Below are 23,483 nucleotides of genomic sequence, written 5' to 3' on the forward strand. Positions count from 1 at the left end.
ATTACATTATTTTTAAAAAAAGATTTACCGCACTCCAAACTTTTCGTCAGGCAGATCCGGCAGATGTTGTTTTGGTCTCGCGGTTCGAGTTTTCGTCTGCACGCCGATCTCGAGTTGTGTGGTGAAAAGTCCGTCTCTTTTCAGAGAACCGGCTTTTTCGGCTCAACTCATTCAAGAGAAATATGAAAGAGTTTCCGATCTTGCTAGGGAATACAGCATGCGCCTTCTGCTGATCACCACAAAGGTAAGAAATCCTATTGGAACGGATTGAAACAATTTACATTATTTTTAATGGGAAAATCGATTTCGGTGATTGAACAAATCGGTTCTCGGACAGGGTTCTGGAACGGATTATGGTCGAGAACCGAGGTTCCACTGTATATAGATTTTTATTATATATTTGTCACCGATTTACAATTTCAACCTCGATAACACTAAATTTTGGGGACCCATAGATTTCTGTTGGGACCCATAGATTTTTGAGCATGCGAGTCCCCGGGACTCATCACTTTTCAGAGGTAAAATGAACACTGATACATTTGATTAAATCATCAAAAGACACACAGTGAAATAAAATGTGCTGAAGAATTAGCTTTTGTCTAGAGAGTGTGTTTGGCAGTTTTTTCAATTTTGTCTGAAAATATATGATGTGGCTCTCTCAATTTCTTTTTAAAACATTTTTTGCTTTTATGGCTCTTTGAGTCAAAAAGGTTCCCGACCCCTGCGCTAAATATTCAAATGAATATCCCAAGAAATTCTTTCAATCAGTACAAAGAAGAAAAATCGTTTGTTACCTGATGCTGTACAGAACGCTGCCGTCATGGAAAATCCTCAGCAGCTTGTTGTCGGTCGTCACCTCGTGAAAATTAGCCCCCTTTTCGTTGGCAAAAAACAAATCGGGCTTCCAGATGGAGTCCAGCATGGACGGGTCCAGATCCAGTGAGTCGTCCGGGTATTCGCTGTATGCCAGACGGGGGTCGTTCCATTTTTGGCGTAGAAACACGTTTAGCCTGTAGTCCTAAATGGTCATGGGAAGGAAGTCGATACACAATTTTTCTTATTTCTTCAAGCACATATGTGTAGGTATACAAGTAATACAATATGAATACAATAATTATTTACAATAATCTAAATACGATATTCATCCATCCATCCATTATCTACACCGCTTAACTCACTAGGGTTGTCAGGGTGCTGGAGCCCATGCCACCTGTCTTTGGGCAGTGGGCAGGGGACACCCTGAACCGGTTGCCAGCCAGTCTCAGGGCACACAGAGACAGACAAGTCACTCGCTCATTCACACCTAAGGACACCGTCTAGTTTGTCCTGTTTAATTTCGATATCAATCCTGTCCGTCTAGATAGATAGATAGATAGATAGATAGATAGATAGATAGATAGATAGATAGATAGATTAGATAGATAGCTAGATAGATACTTTATTCACATTTCCAGCAGCATCCCTGAGCTGAGAACAATACAATAATAAAGCTAAAAGAATACAATATACAAATACCCAGTGTGACGTGCAAATGCCCACTGTTGCGTGTTGTATAGAATATCTAAATAGTGCTACACAGAATACATATTGCAATAAAATTTGGTAATATGCAATGTAGGGGGTGTGGTTTAATGTGGGCTTTTACTCTGCCGGGTAGAGTTAAAGAGCCTTATGGCATGAGGAAGAAAAGATCTCTTCAGTCTGTCCGTAGTACAAGACAGTGACAGCAGTCTGTCGCTGAAACTGCTCTTCTGTCTGGAGATAATGCTGTGTAGTGGATGCGTTGGATTGTCCATGATTGACCGCAGCTTTTCCAGTGCCCGTCTCTCAGCTACTGTTGTCAGGCTGCCCAGCTCTGTGCCCACAACAGAGCTCGCTTTATATGCATATTTTGACTCAATTGAAGAGCACTGACAGCTATTGGAGATTAGTTTCCACTCCTGACAATGGTCTGTCCGATAACCACAGTCAATTCCTATCAATGCTTTCTAATACAGAGAGATGGAGAGGTGATTGCATTCCAGATAAGGTAGGGACAGTGAAAATCAAGAGTTGTGTGAGGCTGAATACCTTGTTTATATCGGTTTTGTTCCAGTCTAGTTTGTCCTGTTTAATTTCGCTATCCTGTTTTGATATCAATCCTGTCTGTCCCGTACTGCCCGGTATCGACCCCATCTGTCCGATATCTGCTCGGGCAATTGGTATCGATCTCATCGGCCTCTGGCTTCCTATCATTCCACGCCAGACTGCTGCCTAACGTGCATGACTCCCCATTTCCCGTAAAATAAAGCGCTTGTGTGAGAAACGTCACACATTTGGGTCCCGATCCTGTTCTGGTTCATGACATTATGAACTCATATTTTATAGAACAAAAAGAATAGTAAGAATTAAGAAAAACATATTGTTGGTAGGAAATCAAATGGATTGCCTTTTTCTTTAAATATTGATATGAAATATTGTATTCTACTGTGCTTTTCTTGATTTATTTTTTCATTCCATAAATATGGAGTGAAGTTTATTTTTTAAATTGGATGGTGAGAAGCAAAATGGCCGCTATCCACGTAATTCTTATTTTGCAGTTTGTTTCCACACTATTTCTATTTCTATTGATCTGCTTTGCCATTGTGTGCAATGATATAATCAGTATTGTAATTTCTTGACAAAAAATCAAAGCATCTCGTCAGGCTCATTTATAAACACGATCCTCCTCTCTAATGCTGACCTCGCAGTTAAATTACTGCGATTGAAAGCCCTGGGGCAGGTTTTTATTTCTTTTTTTTTTTCATAACAAGTAGCCCTTTGCACACTCGTGTATTTTTTCTGTGTTTCATTTTAATTGCAGAGTGGACAACTCATTATGCCAACTCCGATGAAACCCTGGTCAAGCAACGCTGCACCGCTATGCTCCAGGAAGCGCAGAAACCAAGCGAACGGCTTTAATTGTTAAAAAGCAAGCTAGCGTTTCAGGAATTGTGAACACTCTACCAAATTCAAATGCGGCACGCTATCTCGAGTGGTTTGCAGTGATATCTGATAAGTGCAAATAATAAGCACTGTCTCTTAAGAGTGGAGCTTTTCCTGCTTTTTCTACATTTAAGCACTGGGATTATGCCCAGTAGGGCAGCACGGCGGCGCAGTGGTTAGCGCGTGTGGGGCACAGTTCTGAGGTCATGACATCGAAACTTCCTGTGTGGAGTTTGCATGTTCTCCCCGTGCTTGCGTGGGGTTCCTCCGGGCACACCGGTTTCCTCCCACATCCCCAAAACATACATGTCAGGTTAATTGGCCGGTCCGAATCGTTCCTAGGTGTGAATGAGAGAGTGAGTTGTCAGTCTCTGTGTTCCCTGCGATTGGCTGGCAACCAGTTAAGGGTGTCCCCTGCCCACTGCCCAAAGATAGGTGGGATGGGCTCCAGCACCCCCGCGACCCTACTGAGGATAAGAGGTGCAGATAATGGATGGGGGGGATTTTTTATAAGTTTATTTTCCATTTTTCATTATCCATTATCAGTCAAATCATTATACACTTCAAAGCCAACAGGCCAAGACACTTGCTCCTAGCCAAGAGGCTAAGCCAAGGTCCTAGCCAAAAGGTCAAGAAGCGATCAGTGCGAATGCACCGTCCCCGGAGGTACTGCTATACCGGGCCGATGCGTGGAGTGGACAGAGCAAGCTCCTATTTTATCTCCCAGTCAATGGATGTTTTTTTTTTTTATGGGGGTTTAAACAATATTATTGACACTATTAACAGCAAATAAACAATGTGAGGTTTGAACAATTTTTCTCAACAATTTTAACAACAATTAAGCATGTTCACAATTTCGTTATATCAGACAATATGGATTATAGCGAGTACGTCTTACCATGGTGGTCTCCGTGATGGAGCCGAAGCTGTTGATGAAGATATTGCAGGTGACGTTCACCGGCGGGCCTGAAAAAGGACGATTTTAGAATCAGAACATGAATATAACTTTCTATTGCAAATCACAATAACACGAAGCTTTACTCCGGCTGGGCATACTTTCAAGCTGAACTCGAGTTTACTTGGAGCCGATTACCCACAAATCAAGTGTTCACTCGTGAGTGCAATGCCTGAATAAACGGTTAAGCCCCCAACTGCGCATTTCGGCGACGTGCAGCGAAGGAAAGTGAAACTGAACAAAATGGCACAGAAAATAAAATCAAATTCTGCATATTACAAGCTGTGAAAGCTTTGGCAAAAAAAGTAAAAACGTTTGTGAAGCTTGTGAAGTTATTGGCAAGAAGCAGAAATTACATCTGACGTGAGGGAGGTGGAGGTAGGAATCCGCGCATCTTTTATCCCAACACCAGGGAGGACAATTTCTTTGGATCTGGTGATTTGGAGTTAAACTGATAGTTTGGTAAGCATTTTCCTTATTCCTTGAGTAAAAGTAAGTGCATGCTGTGTAGATCCTCCACGAAGGAAAAAAAATGGCGAGAGAAGCCCGGCTGGCCTAACTTAATGATCTATATTTTAAGCCCAAAATTCAGGCCAGGGCCCAAGATCTTACCTCTAGCAAGGCCAAACGTGATCAGAATACTGGAAATAGTTTGTTTCCCATTAAATTAATTGCCTGCTTGTGAACGTTCCCAAGGTATGAAAATGGATGATCAGTATCATCGCCTTCAATAGAGCATACTTGGTTGTCATCCACTTTCAGGCTTTTACATCACAAATTACCTCTGCTTTGTTTCTCCAAATATGGGCATGAAACAGACATTTTCTTCCCCGCGGTGCCTCTTTGGCACGTCTGCCCTTGGCTCTTAGGCTTACCTTTGAAGTTGGGTCGGATGCGGGCATCGTATCCCGACGTTCGTCCCATGAGCTTGTCCAGGAAGTCCGATGGCGAAAGCGTCGGTGCCCTGCCGGCCGGCTTTATCTCCTCTTTGCAGGAGCTCAGCCTGACACGTTGATGGAACAAAGACAAAAACGAAGAGAAAGGGTGTTAATTGAGATGATGTAAATGGGATCGACAACAGTCTTTGTTCTGCTTCATCCTCTTAAGTGTTTTGTAGGGTGGAGTTCTAGGGAAACAACTTATTCTGAACATTTTTTTGTTTTTTTTATTGTGCACTGCAAACAGAAAGTCGAATCAAATTTGCTTGGATTTCATTTTCTAATTTTTTAGCTTATTCTTCTAGTAAAATGATAAATATATGCATTCAAATTTTAAACCAATTTAGAAACTACTTATTGCTACCAATCTTATACTGCAGAATTGTTGTAATATATTATTTCTGTAGTAAAATAAGAAAATATTCTAAAAATTAGCGAAAATTGACTGATTTAGCAGATACATTTGTTTTTTTAAAGATTTTTTGTTATTTGTATATTTATAAATAAAATATTGGCCAACTATGTAAATGTTTTTAAATTGGTATTGCGAAACCAAGAAAATAAACATAAAAAATGGCAAAAAAAAAAAAGTTCAATTTGCAGATGAATTTTCTCTCATTTCTTTTTTGGGTTTATTTTACTGGAAAATATATAATCAAAAAATGTTTTTTTCATCGCAGTGCAATAGCTTTTAAAAATATATTTAAATAGTGCTTAACCACTTTAAATTTAATGGATGAAATATATAGAATAAATATTAGAATAACCGTGATAATTTTGATACTCAGAATAAGGAGAAAAAAATCATATGAGAAAATGTTTCAGTCAAAGGGGCGATTGTAGTCCAATAGCTTATTGTATTTAATAAATAATGCTTAGCCGGTTTCCAATAAATGAATAGATCAAATATAACGGATATACCAAATAAAAATATAGAGAATGTGTGACAACAATGTAAATACTTTTAGTAAAAAAAATGTAAAACTTGAAATAAGGAAAAATATTCTTTCCGGCAAGATGTCATTCTCAGAGCAATAGCTTATTTTTCAAAATATTGTATTTAATAAATAACAGTTCTTTTCCATCACAATCGAACTTAATGCTGAAAGACTAGCCTGTTCCGTCATATTTCTGGCACACATTTTTTAAAATTAGGGCTAAAAAAGTGGATCTGAAACAAACAGTGGACACAGGGATTTTTTCCTTCATGTTTTCGTTGGAATGTATCCATTACTGCCCCTGCCTAATCATAGTTTGTGAACCCGCTAAAGTTTCTTTAGGCCTTTCAGAAGGCTCTACTTTGCCATCTCAACATCTGATTGGCTAAACCAAAAGTGAAATTGATATTGATGTTATTTCTCAGGGCCTGCAGAATTGATTGTGAAGGGCTCCGGGTAGATTTCTGACCCCAACAGGAATTAATGGCTTAAATGTGAATGGTTAAACGCTTAAATATGCACACAACCCGGAGAAAACAATGAAAGGAATGTGACAGACAATTTGCAATTCTTTGTATTCATGAACATAAAATTATTAAAATCACATGATTCTGATATTTTGAATCAGCAGAGAAGGCCTTACAGGCCCTGAAGGCCAACAATTGCGACCAAGGTTGTAGTTTTGACATGGGTAGAGGGGACGTATCCCCACCAATTGATTACTTAAAAAATATGACATTTCCCCACCAATGGCAAGACAAAACATCACCCTTAGTTCCGCCACCCGTTTCCTCTCGGCTAAGAGTCTGTTACCCATCCTCGAATGGTGAATATGTCATGATTGCTGATTCAGGGCACCTGTGACTGCCCAATTGGCTCCAACAGCCCTGAGCGCTGATTAGTTCAGAGACTCTTTTTAAACCCCCGGCTTCCAACAGGAAGCCGTCAGACCGTTTGCGAACCTATTCTCCCAGCTGATTACTCCTGCCAGATACCTGTTGCCGACCTGTTTCTGGACCCGTTTCTGCCCTGATCTGCCATCCCGATCTCCGACCTGTTTTGCCCTGTTTCCTGCCGGATACCTGTTACCGACCTCTTTTCTGAACTCGATACCGCCCTTGCTCTCCCGTCCCGGCTAGTGACCAGTATCCCTGCTGTCTACGATTATCTTCGCTCGACACGGAAGTTCCAATTCCGCGTTCCAGCCATCTGCTACCCGTGTCCGTCGATCATCGGATCGTGGAAGCAAGCATTGCTCTCCCTCTTTATCAATAAAACTGAGTAAACGAACGCTACTGGGTCCTGTCTCCGTTTCTGGCTTGTGACAGAATAAACATTGTCTGTACATTTAATTTATGATCCCGGAATAATGAATTCACTTGACATTGTTTCCACAATTACCACAACTCAAAAGTCAACCAGTGTCAAAGTAAAAAAATGTGTTCTTTTTGTGGAATTACTGACAGGCGGTACGTGTGCAAGACAGAAAAGCACAAAAAACTCATGGAGAACACAAATTTTAAAACGTCTTTCCGCCCCGGCGTGTGCTTGTTGTTTTTGTGACAGATCGAGCGCTCAATCTCAGCTTTGTGGATGTCATGGAGCAGAAAGAGGGAGGCGGGTGAGGCGAAGGATAGGGCGGGAGTAATCAACAGCGAAGAGGGACGGGGAGGATAAAGTCGTAAAGAAGAAGCGCGGTAACGGCGAGGATGGCTACGCCACGGAATTTGATTTCTCCGCTGGGGGACGCATGTAAACGAAGGTTGAATTTCCTTCCCCCGATGGTCCAATTTCGTTCCATCCATGTCCTGTCTTCTGTGCATTTTAAGTCGTCAAATGCTCGGTTATCAGCCGTCCCGCGTGCAAAATGCTTATGCGTAATCACAGATTCGGACTGTGTGACTTTGACCTAAAACTGAACGATAGCTAACAAGGAAAAAAACGGAATCTAGAACTTTTGATAGATGCAAATAAAGGACAAACGGAGCTTTACTACAAAGGACAACACTTTGCAATCCCATTAGCTACAACAGATCGGCGGTGGGACGGCAGGGCCTGTAAGGTCTTCTCTGATGGGGGACGAATAAAGCTAAAAAAAGAAAAAAGATAACAAGGAAAAATGAAACAACAGAAGAAAAAAATAAAATAAAGGACAAATAAGAAACAATATTAAAGGAAGGAAAAGGAAGTAAAAGGCTAGAATACTCAAAATAAAACAAGGAAAATGAGCAAAAGGAAGGAAAAGCAGGAAAACATAAGAAAAAGAGGATCAATGCTAAAAAAAAAAGAAAAAGGAAATTAAAAAAGAAAAAAGCAGGTCCTCTCACAATGTAACTTCCTCAAAGAAGCCTACCATTGTCATGAGCAGCACGAGGATAGACCCAATCGCGTAACGTTAACCACAAGTTTATTGAGAAAAAGAGGTTGGGCAGCACCCGCGATTCCGGTGCTCGCTGGACACGGGAAGCAAGCAGAATTGGATCGCGTTCCAAATGCGGGAGTGGATCTTCCGGAGCGGCGTATGGTGGTGTCAAGGACGGAGAAAATAGGTCGATAGCCGGGACAGAAGAGCAAAAACGTGGTCGGGATAAAAACGGGTCGTAAGCCGTGACGGGAGAGCAAATGTGGTCGGGTCAGAAAACAAGTCGTAGGCGGAGACAAACGGTAAAATCAGGAACGGACGGGTGGAAAAACAGGTGCAAAAAGAGGGACAGACGGGAGTCAGAGTCAAAGTGCCTGGCGGACTGACAACAAGCGAGTGTAAGGACTGAGCTTAAACCAATCAGGAAGCCCGCAGCGGCTGGCACCAAACGAGCGGGCACAGGTGAAGCTAATCAGTCATCATGACAACCATGTCGTTGGGTTGGTATATAAGTTCCTGTTGAGCCTTTCCTGTGCTCAGGTTGCATGTAAGCAGAGCTTTAAAACGAGTGAAAACTAGGCTAAAGAGTTCACTGTCTTCACGCTGATAAACACTAAAAAGGGAATTCTCACGTCTTAAAGACAATGACATTGTCCTCAACAAAGTTAAAGAGACCAGTGCTTTGCTTAGTATGTACCCTTTGCATTTACTGTAGGCTCAAATACTGAGAAGACATTTAAAAAGTTTGTTTTTGAAGTAACTTGGAGAGCCATCAGATAAAACGCTACAAGCTTCTGGGGGAGCTCGCCTTTGTAAAAAAAATCACGTTTCCACTCTCTGGACCAATTAGGCTGAAACTTTCTTGCAATTGTTAGTAATTCTAAATGCTTGTGTGCAAGTTTTATGAGCATATTCTTTATATAAACAGAGACAAGGATTCATTTGAAGTAATTTTCATGTGTGGCGTTGTGCTTTAATGAATAAATGCTGTCATTAATACTGATTAAGTCTTCTTTCACAGTAAAACACATTAGTCGACATTGATTGAGCCATGGTGTCCATCAGTCATTTCATTAGCTCAAATCCGTCTGGCAAACATTCAGATGATGACAAAGCTACTAAGATTAGCCAAGTACCACCCATCTCCGTGATTAGGTACGTAAATACTGTGTGCAATAAGCGTATTGTTACACTTAGGCAGTACAGCCCAGTCTGAATGAGGGTACTCTCGTCATTTGCTGGCCAATTATACGATCGATGGATCAGCAATCCTGTGGGGCTGTAATCTTAGTTAACTCAATAGGGCAATTTTAGGGCAGTTGTCCAATCCTAAGAGACCCTCGGGAAGCAAATTAACTTAAACATATCATTCTTTTACAGTCCTAGAAACGGGAAATTGCCTTTTGCACGGAAAATAGTCTCTTAAATCCGTAAAAGAAACTTTAAAACACGGTCATGCATTACGTTGTCATGATTACAGATTTGAATCAGCTGTGCCCGCTCATTTGGCGCTAACCGCCGCGGGTTCTGATTGGCTCCCTGTCAGTATTTGAACCCAGTCCTCTCTGTCCCTTTTTGTCAGTCCGTCTGCGAACCACATTGTGTACTTGGCGAGCCTTTTTCGACCCTGACTCCCACCTGTCCCGTTTTTGCTCCCGTCTGTCTCCGGCTACGACTTGTTAAGATCCTGATCACGTCTTCTCTCCCGTCCCGGATTACGACCTTTTTTTTGTCCCCGACTACGTCTACTCTCCCGTTCTGGCCTACGACTCGTTTCTGACCCCGACCACACCTTGCGCTCCCTGTCCCGGCTAGAGACCAGTTTTTCCGTCCCTGACACCGCCATCGCTCGCTACGGAAGATCCACTTCCGTGTTCGGATCACAATCCGAGTACGAGAGCGACTTTCCTCCAGTGAGCATCGGATCGCGGGCTCTGCCCTTCCTCTTTCTTTCAATAAAATTGTGAGAAAACGTTTTGCGATTGGGACTACCCTGTGTGCTGGTCGTGACATACGTTATGCAAGACATTTAATAATTTTTACATTTTTCTTTGTAATTTCTCTGTAATTTTATGGGAAAAAATAATTTCGGGAAGGTTATGCTTTCCTGTTATAGCAACAACTGTTGTACATCATTTATTTCTCCTTCTGTGTGTTTGTTTAATTCCAGGTAGCGAAGAGGCAGGTTTTCAAAATGAAGCCTGAAAAGCATGAGCAGTTCCTTCAACCCTTTTATTTACCATCAATCTTAGCGGTCCATAAGCTGATTGTAAATCAATTACAAAGTTAAGCATTGAAGCGATCCCACAGTTAGATAACAGTCCTACTGACAACTGCCTGTCACCTTTGGGAGAAGTCTTGCTCAAGCCGCTCAACCTTTGCCTGAGGAAATCAACTGTTTGCTTGACATGAGCTCTGACTCTGGCATTTAGGACTTGAGATGATCACATCCCCTCATGGCCTGAAACCAATCATTTCTGTCTGTCATTGAGTAATCCACTCAAAGAAGTAAGGGAATAGGCCTAAAATGAGGCTAAAGCACACTTAAGGCTACCAAGTAAAACAAAAGTGAAGTTGAAAAATTTCGACTAAAAATGGAAATTATTAATGTAGGAATTATGCAATCATGACTAAATATAGGCACTGACATTTTCTAATATTACGACACGGCTTCTTAGGTTTTAATTATAACTTTGGTTAGTTTGTTGATTTTGACGTTTTGTAATTTATCATAATCATTTCTAGTGAACTTTGGTAAGTTATCCTTGTTATAGTTTTTGGAGGATGGACCCATGTGGGGGAAGCAATAACTGGAGGCAGGGTGCTCAAAAAAGAAGGATGGCAACTTGATTAAGTCCGAACAAAAAACAAATACAGATACTGTAAATGGAAAATGCAAGGAACAAAGTAACAGACTAACAAGTGGGCACTGAACCACTAAAAAAAAAAATCTCCGAACAAGAAAAACAAACCTCTCATATCAGTAAAATACAAATGAGCCAAAATATCCTCAAAAGGGTGAGGACAATGAGGGACAGATGTGGATGTTCGACACACCTGTGCCCAGTTCCAAACCCACTCGGCGCCCCCTGGTGGAAGGAGGCGCACAAGACCCTAACAATCCCATTGTGGTCGGACCATTATAGGACTATAAGAGCCTTAGCTCTGAGAACGCTGGTCTATTAGTGATCCAAAGAGCCAAGAAGAGATCGGCAGGTTGGAGAGCGTTCTCCATCCGGGCCCCGGTGCTGTGGAATGCTCTTACCCCTGAGATTCGATTTGCAACCTCAGTGGAAATGTTTAAATCTAAACTTAAAAGACACTTCTACTCTATAGAACAGGGGTGTCAAACTCATTTGAACTCGGGGGCCACACGATAGAACAAACGTTCTGTCGGGGGCCGGACTAGTGGATTCAAGAGGAAGAAAAAAAGAGGTAAAGAAATAAGAGAAAGAGGGAGGGAAAAGGAGAGAGGGCGGGACAAAGAAAGAAAAGAGAGAGGGAGAGAGCGTAAGAAACAAAAGATAAAAAGTGGTGAGAGAGGGGGAAAAGAAAGGGAGAGGAAGAAATAAATCCAAAGAGAAATAGAAAGACAGAAGGAGAGAAAAGAGAAAAGAAAGCGCGAAGGGTAGAAAGAGAGAAAGAGAAAACAGAGAAAAGGAAAACAAGAACTTAGAGCAAATGAAGTTAAAAAGACACAGAGAAAGAGACAAAGAGCAACAATGGAAGAGGAAAAGAGACACAGGGAGTGAAAGAGACAGAGACAGAGAGTGGGAAAAAAGGGGTGGAAAAGAGAGAAAGAGAGAGAGAGAGAGAGAGAGAGAGAGAGAGAGAAATAAATACAAGTACAGTGTCTTTGTGAGAGGAACCTGGCTTTGGCAACATCAAGTTGACATATTTCAACCTGCAGCTTGTTTTTCTCGAGTGTTGTCTCTCGGTTTAAATCCCATAGCGGGCCTGATCTAGCCCGCGGGCCGCCTGTTTGACACATGTGCTATAGAATATGAGTAACCTATGTTTTACGTTCATAATATGTGTATAATTTGCCCTCATGTAGGTTTTAGATGAGGGGATGGTGTCATAATAGTCTGTAGTTTGCAATAATCTTTGATCTGTCCAGCCCCTTGAGACTCTTAGTGATTAAGGGCGTCACAAATAAACATGACTTGACTTGACTCGACAAAATCCTCCCCTAAAAGTACAGCATTTGAAAGCGGATTCAGGCCCAACTTTCCATCTTTTTCTCTAACGATCCCTTGTAGAGACAATCAGTAGTCAACAGGAACATAGACAGAATAGGATTGATGGTTAGCCAAGCGGATTTGCAGGAAGACATTGATTACAGACGGTCTCTTGGCCCGCGCCAACACAGAGCTATAAAGTATATCCACTTTGCTCTCGAGTGCAGTTTTTCTTTTGACTGGCGGTCACAAAGCTGCACAAACAAATGACTGTGGCCATCAAGTCCAGAGTATTCACTTAAATGTATTGATGGCCCAACAAGGGGCTCAGATTGAGGATTTAGCTCAGGGGTGTCAAACTCATTGTAACTCGGGGGCCACACGATAGAACAAATATTCTGTCAGGGGCCGGACTAGTAGATTTAAAAGAAATAAAAAGAGATAAAGAAATAAGAGAAGGAAGGGAGGAAAAAGGAGAGAGGGTGGGACAAAGAGAGAGAGGGAGAGAGCGTGAGAAATAAAAGAGATAAAAAGAGAAGTCCTGAGAGACGGGGAAAGAAAGAGCGGAAGAAAGAAATCCAAAGAGGAATAGAAAGACAGAAGGAGAGAAAAGAGAAAAGAAAGCGCGAAGGGTAGGAAGAGAGAAAGAGAAAAGAGAGAAAAGGAAAAAAGGAAGTTAGAGCAAAAGAAGTTAGAAATATACAGAGAAAGAGACAAAGAGCGAGGCACCTGGCTTTGGCAACATGTAGTTTACATATTTCAACCTGCAACTCATTTTTCTCTTGTGCTTCTTTGAGTGTTGTCTCGCGGGCCGAATTCAATCCCTTAATGGGCCTGAGCTGGCCCGCGGGCCGCCTGTTTGATTCCTGTTATTTAGCTCATCTTGAACACAGTATTGTAAACAGGGTTGGGTAGGGTTACTTTAACTGGATTACTTTCAATTACTTTTGAATTACTCCAATACCAAATATGCTAATAAAAGACAAAAGAAACTAAATATAAATAAAATGACTACATTTTGTGCAGGCTTGGGGAGTAACGGAATCCATTGAACGGCAAAATGATGTTGGTAAGCTGTTTGGATTTATTTTAATTTTGTTCCCGTCGCATTTTATGTTCGTTTTGCCGGAGATCAAAGAGATCAAAGCCAGGAGAGAAAGCTTACCACGTGTTGTGAGTCATCATTTTATTCGTGTTTAGTTTCTTTTGTCTTTTATTAGCATATTTGGTATTGGAGTAATCCAAAAGTAATTGAAAGTAATCCAGTTAAAGTAACCCTACCCAACCCTGATTGTAAATAAGGTAGGCACATTTTCTTTGCAAAAGTCAATTGATGCCGATACGAAGCCTCCGTGGAGGATCGTCTGATTAGCCAGCGAGCGATCAAAGTTGCCATCAAATCAGATGGGTCGTCCTTAAGCCCATCAAGTGAGCATATTCTCCTAATTGCCTTTTCATTAACGAGACTGCTAATCAGGAAAGCACACCGCGGAGCTGCGCTTGGGCTCCCGACTCGGAAGCGTTCTGAGCAATTAGACACCCGCGCAAGCGCGTGCTAACTTTTAGTGCTATTACCTTAATGGAGACACAGAAAATTGGACTTTCTCCATGTTGCAGCACATCGCTCCAGTTTGCCGCTCGCCAAATTGGCCTTGACTTCTGCATCGCAGGGAGGTTCGACTTTTCGCCACGGCTCAAAGATTGACTTGCGGGCTTTATTTACGCATCCGAGTACAGGGTGTTTTATGACTGCGCCGTAATGTTTCATTATTTTGGCTTCAATGATTCGTGCAGCCCCTCTCTTCACGCCGTCGCTGTGTGTAATGACCTATTAGCTACCACTGCCTCCTCCATGATCAATAGGCTTGATGGGGAAAGGGATTTGAAATACCATGCAATTTAGCCTCGCTCGTTTGTCTTCGCAGGCAATCGCCGCTAACAATGAGTCCGTTGCTCTCGACAGAACTAAACCTTGTTGTTCATGACAACTATGGAAGCTTGTTCACAGGTCGCCCTGATGCCCACTACCTTTGGGTGTTATTCCAAACAAACAATTCAAGATCAGTCATCTAAAATCATCTCAGACAGATTCTTCTCAATGATCCTGATTCATGTACTTCTCAAAGATATAAAAAAGCCAATTTTCACATTCTGCCAATCCCAAGGATCAATCCGGTGTGAATTATGTATTTTGCAGAGTTTAAAAGTCTAAAGAGACCGTGTGTCAGGAACCAAAACAAGATCAGGACCCAAACGCATGACGTTCTCACACAAGCCTTTTATTTTAAGGGAGTCATGCACGTTAGGCAGCCGTCTAGCATGGAAACACAGGAAGCCAGAGACCGACGACATCGATTCCAATTGCCCGAGTTGATATCAGACAGATGGGGTCGATACCGGACAGGACAGACAGGATAGATAATGAATCATGATATCGAAACAGGAGAAACTAGACGGGAACGAAAACTGGAGAAAATAATAAACAGGACAAAAATAGGAGGAAACAAAACTGGAAACCGAAATTAAACAGGACAAAATAAACGGGAACAATACCGGACAGGAAATACCAACAGGAACAGGACCGAGTCCAAACCCACGTCTTGCGGGGCAGAAGTTTGTTGATGGACTGACACAGGGAGAGTGACAGGACTGGGTTTAAATAGCAGGAAACCAATCTGTCAACAAGCCGCAGCTGGTGCCACACGGGCGCAGCCAATTGGGAGCCATGGCAACCGTGACACGTTGTGTACTATTAAGCGCCTTCTTATGGGAGTAATATAATTAAAAAAACTATTACTGATTAAAAAAAGGAAAAATACATTAACACTGAAATAAGCATCCATGTTTTAAAATACTCATTAGGCCGAAAAAAAATCACATTTATTTTACATAACATTAGCCTCACTTGGCGCTGACATAATTGTCGGCCGTCTTGCTTACAGGTAGCTGGCTTTGTTCTTTTTCTTTTCAGTCTTTTTCATATTTTTCCCTTTTTTGTTTTTCATTTTTCCATCTTTTTCTTTCTTTTTGTATTTGTCTTCTTTATGTTTTTTTTGTATTTACTTTATTCCCCTCTTCTATTTTCCTTTTGTTCTTGTTGTGCAAAAGGCTGGGCCAAAGTAGAAAGTAAAATATTGTGGTTTGGTCACTTTAAGTCTCTGTCGTTTGTCATCTTCCTTTTTAGCACTCGTTTTCGGTTACACGGCACAATAAACTGCTGTTGAACATGAGGGAAGAAGAAGTGCAATGACAAGACAAAACTACCAGTGTCAGGATTACTGATGTGACTCAGCTGTGCCTGCTTCTTTGCCGTCCCGGCTTACGACCCGTTTCTGACCCCGACCACGTTTTTGCTCTCCTGTCCCGGCTATCGACCTGTTTATCCGTTCTTGACACCGCCATCGCTCGCTACAGAAGAGCCACTCCCGTGTTCGGATCACAATCCGAGTACGAGAGCGACTTGCTTCTCGTGCCTAGCGAACACTGGATCGTGGGCGCAGCCCTTCCTCTTTCCTTTCATAAAACTTGTGAGAAACATAACAAAATTGCGTCCTGTTTCTGTTCTGGTCCTGACACCAGAGAGCATTTTAAAGCAGAATTGTTCAGAAACATGGAAACAATATCAGGCCACTACAAGCATTCCAGCCAAAATTCAAGACACAATAATAAAATCCAAGCATTTTCATTCATTTAAAGCACCTGTATTAACCCTGCTTGTAGGGTTACCTCAAACTTACTAAGCCTGGTGTTCTGGAATAAAAACATATTCCTCACTGGCAGTCGGACGGGAGGAGGGTGGATGACAAACAGCCTCTAGTGATTATTTCTCAGTAACTCCTAACATAAGGGGTAAACAATGTACTATAAAGATATACATAAATTGATCAGTAGGCATAGACTTTTGTGTTAATATGAGCTAAGGTATCCATAGCTCAACAAAAATGGCCAGATTTACAGTGAGTGCTAGGGAAAAACAGAAGGATAATTTTGCAGACTGCTATAAAGGATAAGCCTTACAATAAACAATTTTATTTTACAAGTCACTTCATCGACACAAGCATACTGGGCAGATATTTTACATTCATTCTTTTTAAAGGAGATATTACAAGCTAACATATTTTTCAGCTAAACCAGATGCACGATCCAATGTTATTTTGCTTGAAGCATTGTGGTCTTTTTCATGAGGGGGAAAGACAAATTGAGTGTGGAAAGACTTAAGCAAATGGGAGGTCCTGGAGGTGATTGAACGTAAATGGCTGCAACCAGTCAACGGAAATGACGGGTGAACGAAAATGGTAGCGATTTAAGTTAAAAGGGTGAAATAGAGGAAGAAATAGTGGGGCGATTAAGTAGTTTCAGCAGTGGCACCGGGAGCATTCTCCGGATAAAAAAATGTTTACTGGCCTAGCTGTTAGACCTCTTTCCATAAATTATTTCTATTGTTCGCTTTACCAATTTGGATGATTGTGTTTCGTTGCAGAACCCAATGTGTTTATTAAGCTGTCTCTAAGAGTTCGGGGTTTTGCAATTTAAATCAATGCAAGTTAACCCAGAGAAAATAGCAATTCCGTGACAAGCATACTAAAACGTATGTGAAGCTTTTGAGGGATCGACATCTGACTAGTATAGGTAATGTTTCCGGGCCCAGTAACCAAAAGCGTGTAATGAAAGCCGAGGCCGAGGATAGATTTATGGCCTCAACTGCTTGTTTCTTACTCTCTAAGCCGACTGCCACCTCAGGGTTTTCCAGCACAGCCCTAACTGAGCTTCTACGGGTTTTTCTCTGCCTGGCAACTTCTTAGATGCATTCGTGTGAAAGCCAATATCCGTCTCTCGGTGATTTACTGCTTTTACCCGCCGGGCCACCGTGACGCTACTTGCTTAGAACTGAACCCAAAAAGATGATTCAAACATTCACTCAATTGCTGCGTGACAATCTCACGAGGGAAAGAGCTGTTCAGTTATCAATCTTTTTACAAGAAATCCTTTCATAATGTCTTGGTTTTTTTTGGCCAATTGCAGGCTTTGTTTTTCCCCTTAGCCTATACAAGCCTGTAAATGATAAAAAGGATCCCCCCCCTTTACCTCCGAATAACTTTAGCCAATAGTGATCGATTTAAATGATGATTGACACATTGGTTAGCCAATGAAACCGCGGACTACTCGCGTTTGGGGGAAAATCTGGTCGGCGGCTGCTTGGATTAGTTGCAAGACTTTGCGACTTAATATTGATCCACAAATAAGGCGCACTGTATTATAAGGCTCATGGTCAGCTTTTGAAAAAAATAAAGGCTTTTAGGTGCGTCTTATAGTGCGGAAAATACGGTAATCTGACATGCATGTTTTTGGAATGTGGGAGGAAACCGGAGTGCCCGGAGGAAGCCCACGCAAGAACGGGGAGAACATGCAAACTCCGCACAGGAAGGCTGGTAGCTGGATGTGATCCCATGACCTCAGAACTGTGCTGCGGATGCGCTAACCACTCAGCCACCCTGGAATTTACATTTGAAAATTTTTTGTTTACCTAAGACATTTAAGGGGGACCAAATTTGGACTCTCAACTAGCACTTATGGGATTGCTTTTTTAAGACTTTTTAATCCAACTTGTGCCAATCCAATTAAGACTCAACAATTTGGTTTTGGACTTTCCCTTTAGGATTCGTAAACAATACATGTCTCTGTGGTGTTGCTAGCGGTCATTCTTGTTTGCTACTCTGATAGTCTATCTTAGTAAGCGTGCGAGTGGCCCAGGATCATGCTCATCAGTGGTTTCTCTCTCTAAATCTCTGTCTCAGTCCCTCTGCTTGTCCTTTTGTTGTGCTCTATCACTACTCAGTGTCTTATTTACACTGAGACTAAATATTAAGGTCTTAAACCATTATTAATCTCCTCTCCACCTAGTAGTCCATAAACATTTGTCCTAGAACTGCTTTAGCGTAAACCTGAAGTTCCATATGCAAATTCCACGTTTACATGTAGATTGAGTCTTGTACTTCAGAATAGATTATTTAAACCAATTGAGAGATGAAAAAGTGTTAAAAAAGTATAAAACTTTCTCATAGTTTACTGGTACACTTTACTGATCCTCGTTGCAGACCCAAAGCAATATGCAAAAGAAGAATGTGCACTTACTTGAGCATCCACTTTTTATGAGTTTTATACTCCTTGCCAATATAAAAACCAGTGTCGGTGAAAACACAGGTAAAAAGTGAACAAAATCTTTCCCAGCACTTTCTAGGCGTAGCAACACGCCCCCAAAGTCGACAAATCAATTAGCTTTGATCAGTGCAACTCTGAACGGTTCACGGTGCTCAACAGAATACCCTTTGTATAGGTGGTACTCCAAAGGCGCCTGGGTGTGTCTTTCCCAGGATTTTTTATGGGCAAATACTCTCCTTCAAATTTCTGAAGTGGAAAAAGAGCTAATGAACCTGATGACAACAACAACACAAACAAACACCAGTGTTTAATACTCTTTTGTTATAACTTTTGAAGTTCAATTATTTCTCTTATCCAGCTAACGAAGCAACAAAAACCTTGCAAAATGCAAAGTGTGTAGAGACCCAATCAGTGATGCAAAAGCATGCTAGCGTTTGAAAGCGCACCCAGATTCTAAACTTGGACACGTTGCCAGGAAATTTGACTTGGAAGCTAAAAACTTGGACTTGACGGGCAGTCTTTGAACTTGATCTTTGGCACTTGTGCCTTGCTCTGGTCGGTACTAAACTCGGATTAATGCCTTACTGTGTGTTCTTAACCTTCAAAACTGCTGACATAACGGAGATTAGGAATCCTAAAGTTTGAGTAAGATTACAAACAGCTTGGGAGAAGTATATTTGTTTGTAGTTTCCTTTGCAATGGTTTAGGACTATGCTAGAATTAGATATGACTCCATGCTCTACTGGGATCTATGCACGTGGAGAGGGAGCTCAGTTACGGGCAACTTGACATTTGAACCAAAGTACTCCGAACAACATACCATCATACATCCATTAAAACTAAAAATAGCGTACTGACGTTTCTCATCCAGAGTTTTACCATTCACCCGTAAGCAATGTTTGTGATACACTTGCGGACAAGCCGACGGGAGATGAATCTTACATTGGGCCTTTTCAGACATAAAGTGATCCCTGGATGTTTTTACACGTTTCTGTATTCAGACCACATTTCTCCAAGGCCAACCATCTGATATCAGCGCAGACTGCCTCCTGTCAGTTTGAGCCAAAAAGAGATTGTAAGATATCGAGAAACAAGAAGGAGGGGCTTAGTTGACAGCAGAGGACAGCTATCACGTACCATCTGAGGGACCAGGGAAAAACATCTGCTTCATTAGAAAAATGCCTGGCTGCTTCTAATCACCAGTTTGTTTTATGATGTTGTGTGGGAATACTAGGTACTAAAATAATCCAATTACGGTGTTAGGGATGGACGATAGTGGGAATTTTAGTGCCGATCTAGTACAAGTACATACATGGTAGTATCGATGGATACCAATACTTTTTGCTTGGAAATATCATGATCCTTGAGTAATTGAAGTTTATCTTAACGATAAACACGGCTCAAAGATTTTAGGCACTAAAAATGTTACTTTTTTAAATCAATTCCGTACTTATTTAGAAAAAAAAGTCAAAGTGTAACTACTGTAACGGTAAAACCTTAAAAAGTATAAAAAATGAAATATTTTTATTACATCAGCTATCACAGAGTAAAAGTCATGCGAGTAAAACCCCAAAATATCAGCAACCTAATAGACAAGTCCTTTTGGCTCTCGCCATAGTGACAACGGATTTACAGGTTTTTGTTCGGGAACAGTAACATGTTAATAAATTTTCGGTTGCAGCTTTCAATAGGGTGAATGTTTGTATGTGTCACAGTAGTACAGGGGTCAGCAACCTTTTTGGTGCGGAGTGCCACTTTCAAATTTCCCTGTAAATCAGTGTGCCAGTGTGTTTTTTCAGTGTGTTTTATATCCAACAGAGCTGTAATTTTACACCAGTCCAAATATACAACATGGATATACATTGAAATCTGGGTGAAAACTCACCAATTTATCTTTCACTATTCTTGTTCACCAATCAACTAAAAATAGAATGTGAAAAATAAGTGGAAAGCCCCGTAACATCCATGACTTCAACTTTTTAACACAAGAATGAACCAGAATCAACCATTCTTCATTAACAATGAACTACAATCAAAAAACAAGTGCTATGGACAGCTACCATACCATTCATCAATTATATCTTGCTGCAGAAAATATAATAACTTAAAATAACAGCAGCAAAGCAGAAGGCATACGTGTGCACACACACAAATACACGTACCCTTCTTAAAAATATTCGCCATCAGTAAATGGTTTTCTGTGCTTTGCTGTGCAGTGAGCAATGTGATAACTTGCTTTAGTGGTGGTGTTTTTAGCGGTGACAAAGGTTTTCAGGTTCTGTGTTTATTGGGCGTACCTGGACACAACGCGTTTTAATGTATCCGTCTTGTCAGACTCATCCTTGAATTCATGTTCATGTTTTGTTTCGTAAGGACGTTTAACACTTGCTGTGCGAGGTACAACGCTCGAGACATAATGCACAAACAGCACGGTCATTTTTTGCACAAAGCCCCATTCGTCTGTCCACGCTGGCTGGAAAGAACGAGATGTTTTCGCTAGAGGAGCCGTCATGATTCATTCATTTATCGCGTGCGAGTCTTTCGTTGGCTGGGTTAAAACACGGGGCTCTCTTCTGCGAGGCGCCGCACAAACACACACTCACACATGAAGCCGAAGAGAAGGGGCACTACCATAAACATGGCGCGCAACTGAAAATGTCTAAATTTTAGGTAAAAATGCGCATTTCAAAAAAATAATCATAATTATTTTGCCGTGCGCTCGCGTGTCACTGGTTAACCCCTCGCGTGCAACTGCTGGCACGCGTGTCATAGGTTGCCGACTCCTGCAGTAGTAGATCACTTTACCACACAAATGACCCTTGTTTATTGTTCTTTTCAGTTGTTGAAAAAAAAGTCCAGACTATGCTATGCTTCCCGTTTGCCTCTGTCATAGCTTCTGATAAGGGTGCACATACATACTTGTCTTTCTCTTCTGCCTGTCAGGCAGGATGCAGCAGCATGCCAGGTAGGGAGAGGTGCTAAAAGTGTGCCTGTCAATCACACAAACAGACTCACACTTTGAGATTGGCTGATGGCCCTGGGTGAGAGAGAGGACTATCTACATATAGAAGCGGAGCGCTGAAAAAATTGGTGGCACGGTAAAATATCAATCCCAGGACAATAACATCAATCCAAAGCAAATACTTGCCTAATATCGATATTTGGATCAATCCAACCACCCCGACTCTAAACTCAGACACATAAATCAATATTCTTTGACCCAAGACTACAGCTTATATCTACTTGCAACTGCACGTTCAGCAAAGTCAGGGATTCACCCGAGATTTGCTGGTGTACGCTTCTATAAATCAGTTCCAGTTGCTGATATGAATCTTATATGCACACATAGTGATCCCAAGATGCTGTTCAAAGCAACACGTCACTCTCATTACTTTGCGTGTAATACAAGTGCACCCAAGAGCTCAAACGTCTCCCAAGTTTAGTTAGGTTTAGTAGAGTACTTGCACATGTGAAAAAAGAATCATCCGTCATATATTGTAAAGATCATAATCCCATTTGATAAAATGTGTCATTAAATGCAACCTTTTAAATGATCCAAGTTTGAACAAAAACCATTAATAACCATTATTTTGTCCTTGAATTGCCTTATGCAGCCACATTAAAAAATAAAAACTTTTAGGATAATTGGAGCAAGGACGAATCCAAAAAATAACCAACCCTATGGAGATAATAAAGCCATGACACAATAGGTAATAGAGCTGATTGCATGCCAAAATAAAGAAGTACTGTATCTGTTCTTCAGGTCTCATCCAGATGAGTTTCTGCTCATAGACTGTGTTGGGACTAAAAGGTTACAAAGGATCGCCTTCCTGGAACGCAAATACGTTTCCGGGTAACAAATAGTGTAACGTGTTATTCATACAATTTGGTAATTTAACTGACGATACAGATTGGTGAATTATTCCGCTACTTGTAAAAGCAAATCAAGAGTTATAACGTCCACTGATCACCTACTACTTTTCTTTCCCGCATGATATCATGTCAAACCCTCAGTCAGCTAGTAGAGCTTAAATTGAGTGGGCCTGTTTATATTTGGCTACAAAATAGAACTGAATACATTTACTGTGGTGCTGTCCTTAGCACAGAGCACGAGGACGCTGAATTGCTCCCAACTGTTATTCTGATATTCTACCTACCATTCATACTTGCATCTAAGCCATATTTTTTCAACCTGCTGTCCTCTGGTAGGCGCTACAGTGCCATACTAGTCAAAACAAATAGACTTAGAGACAGCTTCTTCCCAAGAGCTGTCACCATTCTCAACTCCAGTTCGCACTAAAAAAATGAACCGGAATCAAGCCGACAGTAGCTCAATACTGGTTTTATTCCACACATTTTCTTACCTTATTTTATTATTTTTTATTGTACATATTTTCTCATTCCTATTTATGGGTGCACTTGTGGTGGAGCTCAAATTTCGTTATACTTGTCAAATAACAATAAAGGCATTCATTTCATTATACAACTATAAAATAAAATACTGCATCAGGTGGTCAGTTAAGAAGCGTATATTTGGTTGTGTGTCACCAGTAGCGGATAGTAAGCATAGTGTAGGAAGCAGTCGAGGCTTGTAACAAAATCAATACGTCAAATGTAACTATCGATTTACAGAAAAAGTGTGATGAATTTTAATATTTTTTTGTAAAGTAATTTTTGCATTCCACAAGACCCGGAGAGAAAAAAAAACATCATGGGCAGTACCCAGAAATGGGGACGGAAATGTTCAAGTTGTTTGAAGTCTGTCATGAACCGGTACAAGATGAGAACCCAAATGCGTGAGGTTTCTCGCTTTTATTTTACGGGAAATGGGGCAGTCATGCACGTTAACACAAAACACCAGTGATTTGGCGATCACTGGGCGAAAGAAGAAATACAGAAGTCTGGCGTGAAACAACAGAAAGCAAGAGACCAAGGAGATTGATACCAATTACACGAGCCGATACCGGACAGATGATGTCGATACCA

The 23,483-nt window shown here is 41.2% G+C and overlaps 1 protein-coding gene across 2 annotated transcripts in view; it reads right to left on the bottom strand.

Moving 5' to 3' along the window:
- The window catches only part of glra4a (glycine receptor, alpha 4a), a 91,033-nt gene that overhangs the window by 35,855 nt on the left and 31,695 nt on the right, over positions 1–23,483 (bottom strand). For both annotated transcript variants that reach the window (XM_088343572.1, XM_088343573.1), the window contains exons 2-4: positions 4,795–4,922; positions 3,863–3,930; positions 795–1,018 (exon numbers count right to left, since the gene is read on the bottom strand). In XM_088343572.1, the coding sequence (XP_088199698.1) occupies positions 795–1,018; positions 3,863–3,930; positions 4,795–4,922 (420 nt within the window). The remainder of the gene's footprint in view (positions 1–794; positions 1,019–3,862; positions 3,931–4,794; positions 4,923–23,483) is intronic.

The sequence above is a fragment of the Urocampus carinirostris genome, chromosome 9 (genome assembly GCF_059441175.1).
Source record: "Urocampus carinirostris isolate Australia breed hairy pipefish chromosome 9, RoL_Ucar_1.0, whole genome shotgun sequence".
Taxonomy (NCBI): domain Eukaryota; kingdom Metazoa; phylum Chordata; class Actinopteri; order Syngnathiformes; family Syngnathidae; genus Urocampus; species Urocampus carinirostris.